Here is a 21,561-nt window from a genome sequence, read left to right on the forward strand (position 1 = left end):
ATGGGGACATTTGGGTAATCATTGTTTTGGCTATTCAACAACCCAACAGAACAGTACTCGATTAATCACCTAATGACTCTAATGCCAATGCACCATACACATACCACGTGGGCAGTTGTAGAGCGCCCTCTAGAGTACAAACAGTGTATCGTGCCTACAAAAGTTTTCTTGTTTCAAAACTTTGGATTCTGGATTTCTGGACAAAGCTATCCAATAACTATTACAGAAACTAGTTCTTTTCAGTCTAAGATCCCTCACACGAGGCACCAATTATGTAGCGTAAAGTACACTTATAAATTTCAAATTAAGAAGTGAATTTATAGTATCACCTTATCATGAATCCTGGAATCTTGTAGAACTCAATTTCTGTAATAATTGGACGCAGACACCAATTCCAAAGATATAAATTGTCAAATTTATTCAAAAATAAAGACTAAATGTAGCACTACACTAATTATACAAAAGGGAAAAACTAATTAAAATTCAACTCTAGATCAACAAATCAAAGACAAATCACTTCCGTGACCAAATCAAAGACCATGGGATCGCATATGATATCACACAAATCGTTAAACAAAAAAGGTTATAAACACATTGACTACAATACCGGTTAGTAAGACGAAGGTGAGTCTCTCATTAGTATTGTTAGTCAGACATTAAATAACTACGCAGGTTAGTATTTATGTCAGGTAACTTCTCGTTATATATATATATATATATATATATATATATATATATCAGTCTCATTTACGTTTAGGTGCCGAGAAAGATCCTATCATTACTTGTTACAACAATTTCCTTTAACTGATTATTATTCAATGATTAAGGATAGGCAGGGCCACCAATAATCTAATGTCTATTAATGTGTGTCAATTTCAGACTGTTTAAATTCAACAGTTAAACAGGAATGAGAAGATATCTCTCGGTGTTGACAGATTTTATTTCTAAAATTATCAACAAAACAGTTTAATGCAACACACATTTATATTTAAGAAAACTAAATGATATTACACATTCTAGAGTTATGAGTCACAGATTAACATTTCTAATTGATTTCTCAAATGTCATGAATCATGAACTCCAAACTGTTAAACTTATCTGAACTTCGTCGCAGAGAGGCCTCTCTGGCTTCGGGCTCAGATAACAGCACACGGCACGAGGTCCGTGTGGTTTGGAACAAAGGCAGTCCGGTTCGGCTTTGTCCAAGAACTTCCACTCAGTCGATGCACCTGGAAGTTGGGGTTTCGCGAATGTAGAGTCGTTTCCAAACAGATTTTCCACTGGTTTGAAGACTCCAAGGTTGTGCACAAAATCTTCTTTGTAAGCAGGGGTTCCACCGTAGTTACTTGAAGACAAAGTCTTTGAGGAAAGCAGGGCCCTGTTTGTTTCCAAGGGTCAAGTTTCTTAAGACTCAAATAGCTATTTAAATGACTGACACTTTCGTATACAGTCGACTTGTCAATTGTCCAGCTGTATTCACTCCACTGATCAGGTGGGCACAGGCGGGCAGCGCAGTCTGTAAAGTTCTTTATTTAATAAAGTCCTTTAAAAGAATTCTTCGTACGGCTCAATCTCCTTCTCCCAGTTTAACTCTTCTGTTGCCGGCAAAGACTTGGTTGGTTTCTGGTTCCGGTTCGGGCAACAGAGCTACAGGTTGAGCTGTGGCAGCAAGTTACTGGTTCAGGTGAGAGAGAGAAAGAGACCGTGCGCTGTTCTTTATACGTCTGTCAGATCAATAGGTGATTGGTTCTTGAGTTTTGAGATTGAATTTCGGTTTCAGCCCCCAGTGTCCTATTGGAGGGGGGTTTGATTTATGACTGATGTCAATCCATGCCATCTTTTGGAAATGCCGGTTGGCCCGGGTTCGTATATCTGTGTCTGGATTTCGGGTCTCGTCCATTTCAAAGAGTTTTTATTACCTACAGGCCCCCTTCCCCAGACATTTCACCGCAGGATTCCAAACTATTTGGCCTCTTCTCGGTGCCGTCCTCCCAGACTGTCACTTTGATGTCAACCAGTCCCACGCTTTAAGGAAATCTGATAACTTTGGGGGGAGAGGTCTTCTTTGGATCAGTGCTTCAGCTCAGAGCTAAAATGCTCTTATCAAAATAACCCATCATAACGCTACAACTGTATATGAAAGTCTCTATCAATTCCAAATGTTTTGCGAATTATATGGCACAACTCCTCAATAGTTTCTGGTATCCAGTCTTCTGAAGTCATCATCTTCAAACAATGACTTTGAGCTTCGCATGTTAAGAGACAGAATAAATATTATTAAATCAGTAGGTGGGAATGTTGCCATATTTTTTACAATGAACTGCAGAAGGGCAGGTACTGACAACCACACAGCTTGTTTTATAGTTGTCTTTAAAATACTACTCATTACCACCTCTCTCTTATTTTTTAATTGAGGAATACTCATTAAATAACCTGTTCAAGTAAGGACAATAGGAAAACAAAATGTTAATAATTATTGTGTGGTAGGCACTCCTTCCAACTTTCAACTTGAAGCATCTCAAAAGTCTTATGGTAGGCACAAATGTACATCTAATATTTTTAAAGTGCATCCAAACATACAGCACAAGAACAAAGCATGAATTATCATAACCCTACCTCTAGCTGTATGAATCTTTTAAGTGTCACCATTCGCCTGCCTCCAATCTTGTAATCAGCCAAGGGGTACTGGTCTACCAAGACATCAAGCTTAATGAGAGAAACTTGCAATGTAGGACACAACTCAAAAGCCCTGAAATGCTCCCTATACCATGCATATGAACAATATAAAAGGGGAGGCATTTGACTCAATGTCTTACAGACATATTTACAAATCTCTGGGATAAATTCTGAATCTAATGCAGTTCCAGGGAACAGTGCAGTGGATGTAGTTTTAACAAGTAGCATATAATTACTGAGTTTTTAACAAATTAAAATCGAGATTTCTAATGGTTTACATTCAAAGACACAGCACTTCTCTGAAATAGCTCTTAATATCACTTATGGGTCATTTGACTGACAAGTTAATTAACATAAGTAGCAGATTTTCATAAGCATAAGCATAATAATAATAATAATAATAATAATAGTAGGTTAAACTCCCTTCATGGTACAGGCCTCTGCAATAAGAAATGTCATTGAGTACCTGGGTGCCACTGAGCCGAGAGCCGCAGGATCCACGTCCATGTGTTGTTTTCATAATGGACAATAATTATATAATACAGAAACGGTTTGCGATCTGTCTTTTTTAATGTAGTCTACACTCAGTTCAAGGCAGTGTGTGTAACTTTTCTATAAATTGAAACTTTTCTTTGTCTAATTATGACAGATTTACCACCAAGGCCTGGTGAGGAAGTCGCCTTATCTCCACCTGTCCCAGCACAGATGTCACCGCAGGTTCCTGTTGTGTAATGCCTGCTGGTAGTTGACAAGAGACAAGTAGCGTTTGAGTAAACTGGAGACGGATATGAGGCTAGAGAAGGGGACTGGATAGCGGCTGAACGTCTTGTGTAGTGCGTGCAGTTACTTGTGGTAGGAAAAGTAAATGTGACCGAGGATTTCTTAAACGGCCGCCAGGATAACCTGGTGTCCTTCTATGCCTTTGTTGGAGGAGCCGCATGTGTCTTTATTATTATTATTATTTATTTCTTATCAGACGCCCTTATCCAGGGCGACTTACAAAATTTAAGCGCAATAAAAAGTGCAAAAATGCAGTGCAGTACAAGGCATAACATATTACAAATTCCAATTCACAAACTACAGTGCAATTCAAAGCATAATACATTACTTTACTGGTCTCCCATCATTAGGATGCAGTAGGTTTGTTTGTTTGTTTGTTTGTTTCTGTGGGGAGCAGGGAGGCGTGTATTGCATGCATATATACCTCACATTTATACAACTCCCCGCATGGTATCGCAATATCTATAATATCCTTTATGTAAAAAAAGGGCCCAGTCATTTAAAGAGGAAATGTCAAACCAAATCATATATATAACAAAATATTGGGTTATGGAAACAAGGAAAGGAACAAGAGCTTTACGGTGACTGATTTGCACTTACAGACTTGGCTTGAATTTGCAGATTTCGGACTGGATCGGTTGCTGGTCTGTTTGCATTACACGCTTAGAGAGGGACTCCTTGACCGTTTAGTGAGGCTCAAAGAGGAGTTGGGTTTATTTGGTGTTCGTATGCTTTCAAATTAACTGAGTTAGAGTTGTAATCCTTGCCCAAGGCTGGAGACAAAGTACAGTATGCATATGCATCACATATTGAGTAAATTAGTGTCATTGCAGCTAAACTCCACTAGATGACACTGTAGCTTAAGTTTTAATGCTTGTCAAACTTCTCTGTCCATTACAATACCATCCTCTTTGAATCATGTTTGTGTGTGTGATTGTGAGTGGATATTCCTGTTTGATTATGTCTAGATGTATGTGTGTCTGTCTGTATATGCTTTGCCCTGTATGGAAGGTGGTGGATATTTTAATAAAACTTAAATTAGGTAAGAAACGATTACATGTATTTTGTTAATCATTAGTTAACACAATCAGTTAATCCACATTTACTTTTCTAATGTTACCATTTACAATTAATTAATAAAAAAAGCCTTCTAGAAGGTGGATTTAAAACAAAAGTGTGATGTGAATATGGATATAAATCTAATCTTGTACAGCTGCATTAATGTGAAATAAATGCCACAGACAATAAAACATAGCATAGGAAACTTGTTGAGAAACAACTAACCAGAATAGAACAAAGAATAAAATGGGGAAACCACAGAAAACGTCCGGTGAGCACAGGCGACAAAGTGGGCACATCGATCACAAAAATCTCAGACCACACCCACTTGACCCCTAAACAAACATGTTAAATACAGCAGTCACCTTCTGTAGAGACACATTACAAGACACAGTTTCACAACAGATTGTAGCCAATAAATAACAATTAATACAAACGGTGCTGTGATAAAGACTGCAAAAAAAAAAACCTTGTTCTCCATCTGTGGTGGTTTTCAATCCAGTGGAAGCATGACAGTAATTTTCCTCAGTTTAAAAACAATTTATTTTTGCCCTTGACTGCTCTGTGATCTGGTGAAGATACACAGTTCTGTCTGTGGCGTAGGTGTGGCTTGTGTGAATCTGTATGTTGGCGTAATCTGACTCCACCTCTGCCCCCTGTAAAGGATGAACAACACAAACACTCAGGTTTACAATCATTCACGTTGTTTCTATAGTGATACCTGTCTGGGCCTAATAGTCCACCCAGGGCCAGCTCAAATCTCATCATCAAGGGAGAGTGGAGCCAATGCTGTCTATTAATAATAGTAATAGTAATAATATTATTATTATTATTATTATTATTATTAATAATAATAATAATAATAATAATATCTAGACTGTATGGCCCAGATTGGACTTCGACACCCCATCACTGACACAGCTGTCAGTTTATGAACAAGCAGCTGCCCTGAGCAGCAGGACTGTACAGAATACCTGCACTGCTCCTTTTCCTCTGCACTGCTCCCCTCCACACCGATCGCCACCTGGACACAGAGAAAGACAGGGGAAGATATTGCATACAATCATCATACCACCGTCATATTCTGAAACATGGTGTGATGCCACCATCCACTTTACTCTGTCACATATACAAGGCACCTTGAGATGTATAGGTTGCATAGGTGTAGGTTTAAGGGTGGGGGGGACGGACATTGAGAGAACGTTATATTGTCCATCACCAACATTGTATATGTTTGTGTGTGTGTGTGTGTGTGTGTGTGTGTGTGTGGTGTCTCTCTCAGGCTGTGTAACACTTTTGACAGAAATGCAAGTATGTCCCTCCTCCATTGGCCCATGCTATGATTTTACTGCATATCACAATGCATACCACAGGATGACTCTTCCTGTCAGTCAGTCCCATTGTGACTATATTGCTACTGTAGTAGCTCTGAGAGAGGACAGTCTCACCTCTCCTGCTCCAGAGGCAGCAGAGACAGCCGGAGAGCAGGAGGCAGCCTGCAGACACACAGCCCAGCAGCGCCCAGCTCAGCACACAGGGGGCTGGGTGCTGGTTACTGGTTTCTGTAAACACAATCATCCTGACCATTATAATCAAAATTATAACCGACACCTAAAGCACAGTCAGCATCGATCCAGATCACAGTTTAATATCATAAGAAAGTTCGAATAAAAGCCGAACAAATCAGTAGGCAACTATCACCAGAGCCCGGTTCTGTCCCCCACTGTAACGCTTTGTTGTGAACGTTATAATTAGAAACACAATGTCAATCATATCAATTGATCACATCAGTAACGAAAGACAGAAAGGCTGAATACAGGAGTCCTCTCTCACCGTAGACGAGCCGGGTCCCATTCCCCAACACAAGCCCTCCCTCTCCTCTCTCCACGCAGTAGTACAGCGCCAGGTCCGCCTCGGTGATGCTCTGGATGCGCAGACTGGCGGAGCCGCGGGGGTCTTTATCCGACTCCCACACCACAGTGAAGCGGGGGTCGTCGCCTCTGGAGAACCGTGAGAAGAGTTCGTCTACTGCCGTTTTTTTTGTTGCTAAAATGCTCAGGAATGGCGTCTCCGCGTCGCGCTGCCCAAACCACAGAGTCTCTTGCTTAAATCCGATGTCGCAGTCCAGGGTGACGGTGTCCCCGGCTCTGACAGTCCGCCGCTCGGCCGCTTCACACAGACTCTCCCGCTGGACCAGAACTACAGCAGCGGGACACAGAGGAGCGGCTCAGGACAGACACCACTACAGCAGCGGGACACAGAGGAGCGGCTCAGGACAGACACCACTACAGCAGCGGGACACAGAGGAGCGGCTCAGGACAGACACCACTACAGCAGCGGGACACAGAGGAGCGGCTCAGGACAGACACCACTACAGCAGCGGGACACAGAGGAGCGGCTCAGGACAGACACCACTACAGCAGCGGGACACAGAGGAGCGGCTCAGGACAGACACCACTACAGCAGCGGGACACAGAGGAGCGGCTCAGGACAGACACCACTACAGCAGCGGGACACAGAGGAGCGGCTCAGGACAGACACCACTACAGCAGCGGGACACAGAGGAGCGGCTCAGGACAGACACCACTACAGCAGCGGGACACAGAGGAGCGGCTCAGGACAGACACCACTACAGCAGCGGGACACAGAGGAGCGGCTCAGGACAGACACCACTACAGCAGCGGGACACAGAGGAGCGGCTCAGGACAGACACCACTACAGCAGCGGGACACAGAGGAGCGGCTCAGGACAGACACCACTACATCTTTACTAGGATAGTCTAATATGAAATTGTACCATGGTTAGCATCACTGAGTTTGTAGTCGATTGATTGATTGCTCAGTATTCTGCAGCCTGGAGCCACAGCCGAGTTCTTGCATCTCTTGCAGTCGCACACGGATGTGTTAAACCCAGTGTACCAGGACGATATACAATAATAACAATACTTCACCTGTAATGTTGAATAGGCGACATTTGCCTCCACCGTTCACCGGATCTGTACTATTTACCACTGCGCACTGTACGAGGATCCAATGGAACTATTCTTTATCAGATCATAAAACTTCATTTTGAACTGATAATGAAAGAAAAGCAAAGGTAAGTGTCTCAGGCGCCGCTAGTAATAGACAAGGTGAGAGACAGAGAGAGCAGCAGTGGAGTAAGTGCCGGTACTCACGGAGGAGGGAGAGGAGCAGCGGCGCTGCCATAGCGCTGTCCAGCAGCTCACTGGTGTGGAAACCAGGCTCTCTGTATGACCAGTAGGGCGAGGGGGTCTTTGCCTTACCTTTACAGAGAGGAAATGACTGATGGCAGAGAGCAACGCCCACAGCAGCCCCTTCATTGTGTAACACCTCAATCCGAAAACGAGGGCTATAGAAATCAAGTTATCTATACGTGTTCTAACACCAACCCATCAAAATAGTCTGTGACAGTGGGTTTGCAATTTCCTCACAATGAACCCAAGACACAAATACAGAAGCCTTCTTTATCGTTAAAAGTCACAACCATGCAAAAGGCTGGCGGTGTGGCTGTGCTCTCCCAAATAAATAAAACATACATCACACACAAAACCTCACAACTCAAAATAACCAAGTAAAACACAAGTCAGTAAATACACCTCAATAGTTATATGAATGAATTGTATAAACAAAGCAGCAATGCCAGCCCCCACCACTAAATAGGTGGATCTTTAGAGATAAATTAGGTTTAAAATAGTCTGTTGTGCTAAAAGTAGATATAAAAAAAGTGTATTAAAAATTCAAAAACAATTATCCTTATTACACTACGCAAATAACAGTAAATAATTCTTCAGGGAGACCGAGTGAGGAACTACGAGGACAGCGACATACAGACAGATAACAAACAGCTCTGCCGCCCTGCCGCGAATTGGTTAATCCAAGCACTTTACAAAATATAGTGATACGAAATGTAGTTTTCCACTAATGCTTCGTGCAAAATAGCAACTTAGATGGTTGGTCTTTCTACTTCAACCACCAGTACCGTTACCATATCATTCAGAAACGGAATCAATACTCGCACTTCCTTTGCACAAACGTCAGCTGATCCGCAGCCCGCTGGTCCTTGCCGGCCCTCTCTCCTGCACACATTGCAAAGCGCCCCGACCTGCTTCTCTCTCTGTAACACGGAACATAGAAACCAGAACCAAACAAAGAAATGAGCCCCTTAGTTGCCTGCATTCCTTCTGCAATTGTGAATAATTAGGAAGCAGAATACCATTCAGGTGTTGCAATTAATCAGTTTTAAAACTTTAGACAGCTATGGCATTCACATCAGTTTGACAGGCAGTTAATAAATTGTTAATACAATTGTTAATATATATTAAAAAAAAAAAAAAAACACATTCGCAGCTGGGCCCAGTGCACGCAGTTCAGGTTAAAACTGTATTAGTATCAGATTTCTGGCTGTATCAGATTTCTGACCCTGGTAATGTTCATGGTAGTCTTCCTCTGAAGAGGTGTGGGATCCAAAGAACGGATGTCTTCCTTTGATACACTAGGAAAGTTCCGATCCCATGGATCTTATTTAACAACTGTCAATCGCTCATTAACAAAAACAGTTACTGCCTATCTGGAGAAAAGATTAAGTCCATAGACTTTTAACAAAGAACTGTGGGCCCTCTCTCTCTCTCTGCAGTTTGATCTTTTCTTTTATTGACAGGAATGTCTAGAGGGGATGCCCTGAACAACTTGCAAAATGGTTGTTGCTACCATAATACATTTACTTTGCTTGGTCTGCATATTATTATTAATATAAAACATAATACAGTTTATATAAAACATTAATAATGGCTCTTCAGTACTGCTAATATAAATACATCAATTTCTGATATCAAATATTTGTTGCACATATTTTGATATAATCAATGCAGAGATTCTGCCGTCTAGGTGTGGTTTGCCTGGATGGGTGATTTCAGATGGTATTGCTTTCCCTCTGAGGTTTCCTCTCTCCAGCTGAAATGAAAGTGAAAATGTAATGTCAGTGTTAGTTTTTGTTTTGTTCTGATCAGAATCAAAATATATTTATAATTATTGGCTGTATTCAGGTCCTGCTCTGTTGGATTACAGTGTGTGCTGACAGACGTCCTGTTGTCCAGCTATCTCCTCTGCATCTCTTAGCACCCTAATGAGGAAGCTGAGACTACATGTGACATAAGAGTTGATTTTGAATTGAACGAACAGATAGTTAAGTCACACATGATAGAGGGGATAGTTAGAGAAACATGATGCGACACTGTGCTCATTGTTGTACAGGAAACCACAACATCCTGGCAGCTTGTTCTCAAGCAGTTTATATAATTAACGGCCTCACTGAGAAATAACATCAACAATAGACTGCAATGCAATGCAAGTGAATAATCAGAAACCACTTTCTAACATTTTTGATGTAAACCACGGCTGGCTACCAGTTTGCACTATTTGCACGATTAGTGAGTGGGTCAAAGTGTTTGAAATGGTTTAGTCCAATACCAGACTAACCTTGGTTGCCTACTTCAGTCTGACCCCAGTTTATTGTTGCTTGACATTGATTGATTCTGAATCTTTTTTCTCAACACACCCCAAGAAGCTCAAAGTATCTGTATGGCCAGGAAAGTTAAACCCGCTCGCTCACAGTTATAAGCTTTTTCCAGCTAATCACCCTTGCACCCCCTGCACCCTTGCACTGCATCTCATGGGGGTGGAGTCTCCTTCTGGAGATGAAACCATGTGCTACATCTTCTTGTCCTGTTGAACACAACATGGAAACTAAGTTAGCACCACCCCCCTCTGTGTTTGGGGGGGCTACAGAAAACATACACCGGAGGGCCGCAGTGTGGGACTGGCTGCCTGTAATAACCTGGCCAAGTTCATTCTGAGTACCGTTATGGGAATATTGCCTGATTAGTTATGTCTTTAGATTGAAATTCCATATAGGGAGGAAGAGCATAACAATTGTTAATAAATGCATCATTGGCCTATATATATACTGCATGGCGATTGAGCTGATGGGAAGTGGGTTTTGGTTTCCTTTGCACCAATCATATCTCCCTTACATTGATCAATAAGTGTGTAATGTTCATAGACACAGCACACTAGGTCCCAGACAAGCTTAAGATTGGACAGCACAGATTCACTGAGTCACAAAATTATCTTTATAGATGAGACAATCAGTCACCCGTTCTACAGGTGATCTGTAAGGCACTGTACTGTGTGAATCAAATGCACGGTAGTCTTGCACAAACTATAGATTGCAAAGAGAATATTAAAATACTGTTTGCTGACCAACCACCCTCCCTCTGTAGGAGAGCTGAGGACACATGTAGTGAGGGCAACAGGGTGTACAATTGTGTAGCCAACTACACCACCTTTAAGATTAATTCATTATTTTATTTTTATCTGGCACTGGAGTTATGGTAAAACAATGGAAGTTAATCTTTAACAAATCAAACACCAGGGAATAAAAGGACAAGGGATTGAAAATGAAAAAATATAAAAGATTCAAATATTAAAACTATTAAAATAAATTAAGTCAATTAAGTTTATTTTAGAATGTTTCAATGGAAAGGCTCAAACATTTAAAAAAAGTTGAATTTCTTCTTCTTCTTCTTCTTCTTCTTCTTCTTCTTCTTCTTCTTCTTCTATACAGCTCTGGAACAAATGAAGAGACCGCTTAACATTGCTGAACTTGGAGTGGTCTCTTCATTTTTTCCAGAGCTGTATGTATAAAATAAACCAGTGACTTAACATCATTAGACGTCTATTAGAAAGTGTTCTTATTTTTGTTTCAATTAATATTACAGCTGTAGTTAGACCCTCTCACTCGTAAAAAAAGAGAGAAACGAAACGTCATACAACATGCAAAGACATCCCCTGTCTTTGGGTGAAGATCTTAGTGACAGAGTTGAAGGTTGAAGTACAGGGGAGGAAAGGAATTTACTCATCATCGCCGGGTTTATGTATTTACTGTTACAGTTCATTGCATTTATATAAATTGTGCTTTTTAGACACAAGCAGCCAGACGAGGACCGAGACGTAGCGAATAGACAGACAGACAACGAAACTTGAGTCGCCGCTGTGAGTTATAAAGAAATAAAATAATAACTGTCTAAATTAATTCCCGTCATTGAAATGACTTAATGCTGTTGGTGTGATATAAATGAAAACAGCACATATTATAACTTATTTGGTACGCTTACACGTTTTTATCCGGTGTTTTATTGTGGTTTGCTGATGATACATTATTATGATTAATGGATTATTCTAAATAACTATTGTAATCATTTTATCCGTGGGACGCAGGAAGTGAGACGCTACCGTGTCGAGGTCGTCGGGTTCAATCGTTCATGTGTGTGTTTTGTGCAAAAAGATGTTTTCCTTAAACCATTATAGTCTATTGCTCTTTGACACAAATGCTCAATTCAATTTGCTTAACTAAAAGTCGCAATGTTTGAGCATAGCCTATAGAAACCAGAGACACCATTAAAACGGTGTCTAAAATGAGTGAATAAAATAATCTACATACACTGATTCTCTGAAGAGCAAAGGGAAATTAAAATAAAAAGGTAAGAAAGACAAAACGAAAGAAGAAATGTAATTACAGCTGGCACAATTAAGTTAAAAAGTAAATCTTTCGCAGAGTAAAAATGTTCATTAGAAAGACAGGAAGTGTGTAGGTGTATAGCTTTTTATTAATAGAGAAACACGATGCAATACCGAAAGTGCTTTGAAGTTTTGACATGTCGCGTCTTCCCTCTCGGGCGTGAGAAGCGTCTACTTGAATTGACCTTTATTAGGGGTATTTTCGGTTCAAGTAAGTCGTGTGATAGAAACATAAGTTTAATTAATTAACTGATGTATCATTTCAGATGTCTTCAATAAGTTATTATTGAGCCAAGGCACTGTTGTGAGATGAACAAAGAAGGCAAGGGCATCTGCGGTCAGTCACTCTCCTGGCTCACTTACTCCCTCTACTGATGGCAGGCGGAATGACTTATTCAATTCCCCCCCGGGGGGGCAGAGTTCGTTTTGTTAATGCTGTAGCTCTTAATCCTGGTCTTGGGGGCTTAACCGTATTAACGATGAGTTTAGTGGGGTAATTAGGGAATGGAGACCTCGGTGTGGACCAAGACAGTGTCCCCCAGCACCAGGGTGGAGAAGCCCTGAATACACTATTTCTCTGCTGTGGCTCTGGCAGAGAGGGGGTTAATGACGCCTCTTCAGAAACTCCACATTTCAGGTTGTAGTGTTTCCACCTGATGAAGGTGGGATCAGACATTCTCATTCTCACTGTTCTCCATTCTCCCACAGAGCTCCCAGCACAATGGCCCAGTGTGTTGTCCTGGTCTGGATTCTCACAGTGTGGCTTGATAGTACAGGTAGGTGCTCTCTAGGTGCTTCTTTCTTTCTTTATTTGTGTGTTTGGTTGTTTTTGTAAAACATTTCCTCTGTTCTATGAGAAAGCAAGAGAAAAGGGAAACTGTGTCTCTCAGTCTCCGCAGCTCGTGTCTCAGTGTCAGTTGGAGACTCTGTCACTCTGCCCTGTAATGGGTCAGCCTGCAGAGAAATTCCTGAGGAGCAGCTATACATTGTGTGGGAGACAGAAAAACAGCAAGTCTGTGAGGTCAGTGGAGGGAGACTCAACACCAGCATCGGCTTTGAGAACAGAGCTGAGATTCCCTTGGAGAGGATCAGACAGGGGGACTTCTCCCTGACCATTAACCACACACTGTTCACTGATGAAGAGATGTATGAGTGTCGCTGTCTGGGAGAGAAGAAAAATATGTTTTTCATTGGAAATGTTCATCTCATCATCACAAGTAAGAGTCTGAACTTTTAATATTAGTAAAGCAATCTTTAAACTTCCTGTCATTTACAGCCTCGTCCTATTCCCTCCCTCCGCAGGCCATGAGGAGAGCAGCTCTGTCTCCTATGGGCAGCCCCTGAGCCTCCGTCTGTACAGCAGGGCAGCTGTGACAGTGTGGTTTAACCCTGCGGGCGCTGGAGCCTCTCTCCCAGTGTGTGCTGTAGAGGGCGGCACCGTGACCCCTGACCCTGCCTATGTGCCTCGAGTCTCAGGGCAGGAGCAGGAGGTCACACTGTCTGCACTGAACTTCACTGACCAGGGCTCCTACACAGTGCTGGACTCCCAGAGCAGGACCATCAGCACTGTGAACGTCACTGTGACAGGTAGGACAGGGGCCGGGCTCTACTGGAGATCAGGGCTGTGATGAGAGACAGGACTCGGGCTGATGTTCTCCTGTTTCATCCTCTCAGCTCACAGAGACGCCCTCACCCTGCCGTCTGGAGCCTCGCTGTCTCTCCCGCTCTACTCTCCTGGGCCGGTGGAGGTGCTGTTTGCTGCTGCAGAAGAGGGAGCCTGTGTCTCAGTGTGCTCTGTGGAGAGGGGCGCAGCGAGCCGCCCTGGCCCCGGGTACGAGCACAGAGTGTCGGTGCAGAACGGCTCTCTGACCCTGCGATCACTCACAGCAGCTGACCAGGGAAACTACACAGTGAGGGAGTCTGGGAACAACCGCACCATCAGCACCATCTCTGTGTCTGCAGAGGGTAAGTGTCCCTATAATAACACTGTTATACACTGTATGGGTGTGTCTCAACTCTGGTCCTTGGGGCACACTGACCTGATTTTAGTTCCAACCAAACTCTCACTTAATTGAACTTTTTACATTATTTTTTGGACAGTTCAATATAAAATGATAAGACTTAAATTCACCAACATTTTGTAAGTTGAGCAAATGTAATGGTCAACTTATTCAATTAAGAGCCAGCAGGACCATGCGTCCCTGGGGCCAGGGTTCATTAGTGTCCCTGATCCAAAGCACCAAGACCGTAGCCAGTGTTCAAAGAAAATAAAAATGAAAGGAATTAGAGTAATTGGGTAATTTGAGATCTTGGATGGAACAAACAGCAGCAGGACTGTGAGCCCCAGACCCGGTCTGAGAAGAACTGCACTGTGTGACCAAACAACACTGGGACTGGAGTCCAGACTGAGGGCCCTGACATCAGTGCAGAAATGTGCTGAATGGACCTCTGTGCTGCTGTCCCACTGAGAGACCTCTACTGCAATACCCACAAGTGACCAAATTCATTTTACTGCTTTGTTGTTTCTCTTCTAGAATCAGTGTTCCTGGTTGGCCTGGTCGCAGGGATCTTAGTACCGATCTTAGTGCTGATCTCAGTGCTGGGACTCGCTCTGCTCTTCTGGCACAGACGGCGGCATCACAATAAAGACCTGGCCCAGGAGGGCACAGAGAGCTCCCCATGATATGGAGCGGACACACCTCGTCAATAGCCAATGGGAACGGGAGTGTGATGGGGAGGGAACGCACAGTGTAGATTATGTTTGTGCCGTGTGTGTGTATTTCCCCATACGGAAATGAAATATATTGCAATATATTATATACACTCACCTAAAGGATTATTAGGAACACCTGTTCAATTTCTCATTAATGCAATTATCTAACCAACCAATCACATGGCAGTTGCTTCAATGCATTTAGGGGTGTGGTCCTGGTCAAGACAATCTCCTGAACTCCAAACTGAATGTCTGAATGGGAAAGAAAGGTGATTTAAGCAATTTTGAGCGTGGCATGGTTGTTGGTGCCAGACAGGCCGGTCTGAGTATTTCACAATCTGCTCAGTTACTGGGATTTTCACGCACAACCATTTCTAGGGTTTACAAAGAATGGTGTGAAAAGGGAAAAACATCCAGTATGCGGCAGTCCTGTGGGCGAAAATGCCTTGTTGATGCTAGAGGTCAGAGGAGAATGGGCCGACTGATTCAAGCTGATAGAAGAGCAACTTTGACTGAAATAACCACTCGTTACAACCGAGGTATGCAGCAAAGCATTTGTGAAGCCACAACACGTACAACCTTGAGGCGGATGGGCTACAACAGCAGAAGACCCCACCGGGTACCACTCATCTCCACTACAAATAGGAAAAAGAGGCTACAATTTGCACAAGCTCACCAAAATTGGAAAGTTGAAGACTGGAAAAATGTTGCCTGGTCTGATGAGTCTCGATTTCTGTTGAGACATTCAGATGGTAGAGTCAGAATTTGGCGTAAACAGAATGAGAACATGGATCCATCATGCCTTGTTACCACTGTGCAGGCTGGTGGTGGTGGTGTAATGGTGTGGGGGATGTTTTCTTGGCACACTTTAGGCCCCTTAGTGCCAATTGGGCATCGTTTAAATGCCATGGCCTACCTGAGCATTGTTTCTGACCATGTCCATCCCTTTAGGACCACCATGTACCCATCCTCTGATGGCTACTTCCAGCAGGATAATGCACCATGTCACAAAGGTGGAATCATTTCAAATTGGTTTCTTGAACATGACAATGAGTTCACTGTACTAAACTGGCCCCCACAGTCACCAGATCTCAACCCAATAGAGCATCTTTGGGATGTGGTGGAACGGGAGCTTCGTGCCCTGGATGTGCATCCCACAAATCTCCATCAACTGCAAGATGCTATCCTATCAATATGGGCCAACATTTCTAAAGAATGCTTTCAGCACCTTGTTGAATCAATGCCACGTAGAATTAAGGCAGTTCTGAAGGCGAAAGGGGGTCAAACACAGTATTAGTATGGTGTTCCTAATAATCCTTTAGGTGAGTGTAAATATGTGGACATATCATTGAATATAATGTAAAATATATTCAGTTCAAAATACATTTGCCTAAATTATATCTAAAATACATTTAAGAAAATATTTACATTAATATATTTCACCTAATGTATTATTTCCAATTTCAATAATACATATCTAACATTGCATTGTACAGTGAAATGCCTGAGTCTCAAACTCAGTTGTTGGAGGTATGTATCACATAACTCAAAAGATTTCATATGTAACTACCCTAGTTAGGCTGGGCTCAACTAGGCTTGGGCTTTAGACAGGGGTTGCCAATATCTGCAACTCTACAGACCTGTATCTGTCTTAACTCAGTCCAATCAACTGGAATATTCACTACTGCTCTCTAGTCTAGGCTCAATCAATTTGAAATAATACAACACATTTTAAACTAAATTAGTGAATAATGCTTAAATTAAGGATGCCAAAACTTCAGTCTCTCCTGTATATATACCAGTATATATTTTTAATCTAATAACATTTTTACATTATTAAAATGTTACATATTCCTAATATATGACACCTGTCTATCTACCCAACTGTACATCTATTTATCTATCTATAATGAGTTTCAGTCGTACAGGCACTGATTTGACGTGATATGCTCTGCTGTGAATCAAGTGTGAAACACTTGACACTCGGATCTGATTGGAGGAGAGATGGGAGCGGGGTGTGTGACGCAAGACGGAGGCGGAGAGACGGTCTTAATGAGGTGCGCTGGGAATTGGAGATTGGGACACAAACAGTGCAATGTTTCCTTTTTGATTTGTGGCAGTTGGTCTAAAAGAAGAGATTTCAGATGGACAAAAATGAAAAAACTTGTTGCTGACGTGGGATTTTGGGATTGAATGCCGGCGCCAGTTGTTTCGGGACCAGCGTTTCCACTGAAACCATAGAAAGACGCCGATGGAGACTCGAACAGGTATGAGACATGAAATCCAGTGTTTCCTATGTGTGTGTAACTCGGGACTGTTTTTGTTTTGCGCTTACAGTTATTCTTGTACAGGTGATCAAATAGCTTCTGATGAAGAAACCATGTCTATCCAACATTAGCTTTTTTTATTTTTTCCTCCCTAGTGATTTGTCTGTGAACCAAATCAGGGTAAAAAGCAAAGTTTTGATTTGTCTAGTGCAGGGGTATTTAACCGGTCCTGGAGTACCCCCTGCCATTGCTTTGTTTGCTCAATCAAGGATTCAATTAAACAATTAAGACCTCAGTTGGAACAAAAACCAGCAGGGCAGTGGGTTCTCCAGGACCGGTTTGAAAACCCCTGGTCTAGTGCAAGTGTCAATATTTGATTTGTGTAAACATCACATACATTATTTTGATCGGTCACCGTGAACCCTAGGGCTTAGTTTCTGTTAAGAATTTAATTCTCTCCTTACTAATTTATTTTCATAGAAGCGACCAAAGAAATGTCTGGGGACTAAACAAGGGGACATCAGGAAGGCTCAACGGAAAAATCAATGACCTTTGTCACCTGCTGAAGGAGAAAGAGAGGACACAGCCCTTCATCTGACACTGTATTTCAGTGTAAATGGCCCCGGGCAGAGGCGCTCATGTGCCGCTTTTTACAATTGCATATGTTTAGAGTTTCCACTGGACTGTGTGTGTCTAGAAGTCCTCTGTATATTGCAGAAATCCATTCGCCTTTTACAAGTATATAAATAATTTTATATTTTTGCTCGATTTAGTTGTCCTTGTTAAGTTGTAGTTTTTAGCAAAAGCTATATAGTGCTGTGACGAGATACATTCAGAAAACAGTGCTGAATACAAGGCAGTGAAGACGTCTGTGCAGCCAGATCCATCACAATGCCGCGCAGCTGACCCTGAAGCACAGGGGTCTCCAACCCTGGTCCTGGAGAGCCCCTATCCAGCAGGTTTTAGAGGTCACCCTTCTATTGCCATTTTATAAACACCTTGAAGTATTTCAGTCTGATCAGTGATGCTTTGGTTTGGTAAATTTAGTAGTTTAGAAACCATTGAAGCAATTATCTCCTTCCTCCAGAGCCGCTCCTTCTCATCCCTGGCAACTAAATGGTGGAACGACCTGCCCACTGAAGATGCATCTCTTCTGACAGTACTTGTAATATTAGTCCTTTTATCACTGCTAGATAGCACTTTACAGTTTTATTATGCTTCTCGCGTTCTTGATTGTTTTCCTCCTTGCTCCCTTTCCCGTAGCCCTAGTCTGTAACCCTACATCTTGACAGCACTTAGCTTTCACCGTCCAGGATGTAGGAAGTCACTTACTGTACTTGTGTAAATTGTAAATTGGAATTTGTAAAATGTATTATTTTGAATTGCTGTTTTAGCTAAATTGAATTTATAATGATTGATGCCTTGTACTTCACTGTATTTTTGCACTTTGTTCGCACTTATGTTGTAAGTTGCCCTGGATAAGGGCGTCTGCCAAGAAATAAAAATAATAATAATAATCAGAATACCTGCAGCCTCTTAGCAAGAGCTCCCTTGGTTGATGTGCTTAATTGATTAATAAATCACATGTGTTCCTAGTATTGTAACATGTTAAAATATATTTTGAAGTTTTTATAATATATTTATAATCATATATTTTGAAAAATATATCAATATACAAAAATGTATTTGACATATTTTAAAATACATTGCAATATATTACAAGATATTGTAATATATTTTCCAGGAAGATATTGTAACAGATATTTTAATATATTTTTTCCAATAACATTTATAATATTAAAAAAATGTATTAGCAGAATTAAAAACAAACAAATCACCTGGGCCAGATAGTATATTTCCAACAGTACTTAAAGAAATAAGGGAAATTATTTCTAGGCCGCTAACTAAATATTCCAAATGACACATAGAACAGGGGATGTGCCAACTGACTGGAAGACAGCAAATGTCAAACCAATCCACAAGAAAGGGGACAAAACTGAGCCAGGAAATTACAGACCAATCAGTCTCACCTGCATCACCTGTAATAGAGGAGGAAAATAGAGGAGCATCTTAATGAAAACCATATTCTTGGAGACCGTTAACATGGGTTTAGACGAGGCAGATCATGTCTTACTAATTTATTCGAATTTTTTGAACATGCAACTGCAGCTGTAGATCAAGTGAAAGCATGATATGATATACTTAGATTTACAAAAAGCTTTAGATAAGGTTCCACACCAAAGACTGATCCTCAAATTGGAAGCTGTAGGCATTCAGGGTAATGTAAGTAGATGGATTATGAACTGGTTGATGTCTAGGAAACAGGGTGTCGATTAGAGGAGTCACTTCTAACTGGAGTGAGGTTGCTAGTGGAGTTCCACAGGGATCAGTACTAGGGCCTGTGCTTTTTCTAATCTATATTCATGATCTGGACTCTGGGATAGTTAGCAAACTTGTCAAATATGCAGATGATACTAAAATTGCTCAGCAGATACAATCTTGGCAGCACAGGCTATTCAGAGGGACTTAGATGATATTCAGTTGTGGGCCGACACCTGGCAAATGAAATTCAATGTGGACAAGTAGAAGGTATTACATGCAGGTAACAAAAATGTCCACTATAATTACACTATGGGAGGAATAGAACTAGATGAAGTAACGCATGAGAAAGACCTAGGAGTCTATGTGGACTCCTCACTTCCTCCATCCAAACAATGTGGGGAAGCAATAAAAAGGCAAACACAATGTTAGGGTATATTGTCAAAAGAACAAGGGCAGTGATGTTCAGACTGTACAATGCACTAGTTAGAGCTCATCTGGATACTGTGGACAGTTCTGGGCTCCACACTTCAAGAAAGATATCGCTGCTCTAGAGGCAGTTCAGAGGAGAGCAACCAGACTTATTCCAGGTCTGAAGGGAATGTCCTACTGAGAGACTGAGGAACTGAAGCTTTTCACCCTGGAACAGAGGAGACTACGTGGGGACTTGATTCAAATCTTCAAAATCATGAAAGGCATCGGCCACATCAAACCAGAGGAGCTTTTCCAGATCAGCAGGAACACACAGACCTGGGGACACAAATGGAAATTGGGCTTCAAGGCATTCAAGACAGAAAACAGGAGACACTTCTTCACACAGAGAGGCGTCACAATCTGGAACGAACTCCACAGCGATGTGGTACAAGCTGAAGATTTGGGAACATTGTCAGGCTGGGTAGGATTCTTGGAAACCAAACAAGCATGATGGGTCGAATGCCCTCCTATCATTTGTAAACTTTCTTATGTTCTTATGTTTTAATGTATTCTGGATATATTTTATTTCCGTAAGGGTCTTCATGCTGCTAGTGGTGTTGATTGGAAGAGTCATTATTTTCTTGTATTTTGCAAGATCAATGTGGCACCTTGGTTATATTTCTATATCTTGAATCATCTGTACACTTTTATTTTTAAAATCACTACAATTGTACATATTGTTTTTAAATATATCCACACTACAACTGTAACCAGTTTCTCTAGGGCTGACTCCTTGGTGGTTTCAGCTCCTGAGACCCACTGCAGGACTGTGGGGATGTAAATATGTTCACTTTGTCAACTACATGAATTTCTGCCACTTCCTGTTTTTGTCAAATAAAATGTAGTTTGTTCCGTTTTTTTGTGTTGATGACCTCATTCCACATACACGTATTAATTCCCTGATTGCTCATTATGAGGTTCACGTCTGTGCGCCGCGTTTTTCTGACACGTTTCTTGCTCGATCATGTTTGTTAATTCATAACGTTTACTCGCATATTTCGGCGGTTGTAATAATACTGCTAAACTATTGTTTATATAAAAAAGCATGAATCTCAGTTAATGTTTTTTAAAAGACAATTATCAAGCATGGATTCTATGAAATTCTAACGAAATCATGTTAGCACGCATGCGCCGTTGCTGCTGCTGTGTATTGATTACTGCAGTGAAGCGCATGTTCAGTTTCTTCAATATGGTTGGAGTTGCAACTGAAACACATCTAGTCCGACACTCAGATTCGGGTGAAGAGTGAAATTCATACGGCAGTTCTGACCGCGATTCCTTTGAAAACAAGCAACATTTTATGGAAGTTAACCGCATTCGTATGTGTTGTTAGGTTATAGGAAGACGGTTTTCATCGTAATAAATACTTAAGAGAAATGACATGTTAATATACAGCATTTTAATGATAACATTTCAATCTCTAACACACACACGAGATTATTAAACAGTATGACATCATATGTTTTCTTTTCACAGTGAAAACACTGATTCCGCAGCATCGAAACGTCCATCCAATCGTGTAGAGGGTCTGGGGCTCACAGGACACTTCACACAGGCACATTGCTGGACTCATGTCTCCCAACTCCGCCAGTCCTGCCCACCACAGAGCCAGTGTTGCCAGGTCATCTCCTTGATTTCACCCAAACTGGTCCTAAAAATCCCCTAAATCAGAACCTTT

The 21,561-nt window shown here is 41.7% G+C and overlaps 2 protein-coding genes and 1 long non-coding RNA gene across 4 annotated transcripts; 2 read left to right on the forward strand and 1 right to left on the reverse strand.

The window, feature by feature from the left end:
• Positions 1–4,706: 4,706 nt before the first annotated feature.
• On the reverse strand, positions 4,707–8,221 carry LOC136771809 (uncharacterized). The gene is made up of 5 exons (XM_066724336.1): positions 7,691–8,221; positions 6,349–6,714; positions 5,964–6,077; positions 5,490–5,539; positions 4,707–5,171 (listed from the first exon to the last, which is right to left on the reverse strand). The coding sequence occupies exons 1-5, from the start codon at positions 7,719–7,721 to the stop codon at positions 5,046–5,048; spliced, it is 687 nt and encodes a 228-aa protein (XP_066580433.1). The 5' UTR covers positions 7,722–8,221; the 3' UTR covers positions 4,707–5,045.
• Positions 8,222–11,410: 3,189 nt separating this feature from the next.
• Positions 11,411–15,187, forward strand: LOC136771735 (uncharacterized). 2 transcript variants are annotated; one of them, XM_066724228.1, is made up of 6 exons: positions 11,411–12,073; positions 12,819–12,886; positions 13,001–13,327; positions 13,413–13,697; positions 13,785–14,075; positions 14,645–15,187. In XM_066724228.1, the coding sequence occupies exons 2-6, from the start codon at positions 12,832–12,834 to the stop codon at positions 14,791–14,793; spliced, it is 1,107 nt and encodes a 368-aa protein (XP_066580325.1). In that variant the 5' UTR covers positions 11,411–12,073; positions 12,819–12,831; the 3' UTR covers positions 14,794–15,187. The 2 variants fall into 2 exon arrangements, with proteins under 2 accessions (XP_066580325.1, XP_066580323.1); XM_066724226.1 differs by having other exon boundaries at positions 11,411–11,585.
• Positions 15,188–15,296: 109 nt separating this feature from the next.
• On the forward strand, positions 15,297–18,613 carry LOC136771736 (uncharacterized). Its single transcript, XR_010822366.1, has 2 exons — positions 15,297–17,090; positions 17,571–18,613. It is a non-coding gene; the product is annotated as an uncharacterized LOC136771736 (long non-coding RNA).
• Positions 18,614–21,561: the final 2,948 nt, after the last annotated feature.

The sequence above is a fragment of the Amia ocellicauda genome, chromosome 15, assembly GCF_036373705.1.
Source record: "Amia ocellicauda isolate fAmiCal2 chromosome 15, fAmiCal2.hap1, whole genome shotgun sequence".
NCBI classification, from domain to species: Eukaryota; Metazoa; Chordata; class Actinopteri; order Amiiformes; family Amiidae; genus Amia; species Amia ocellicauda.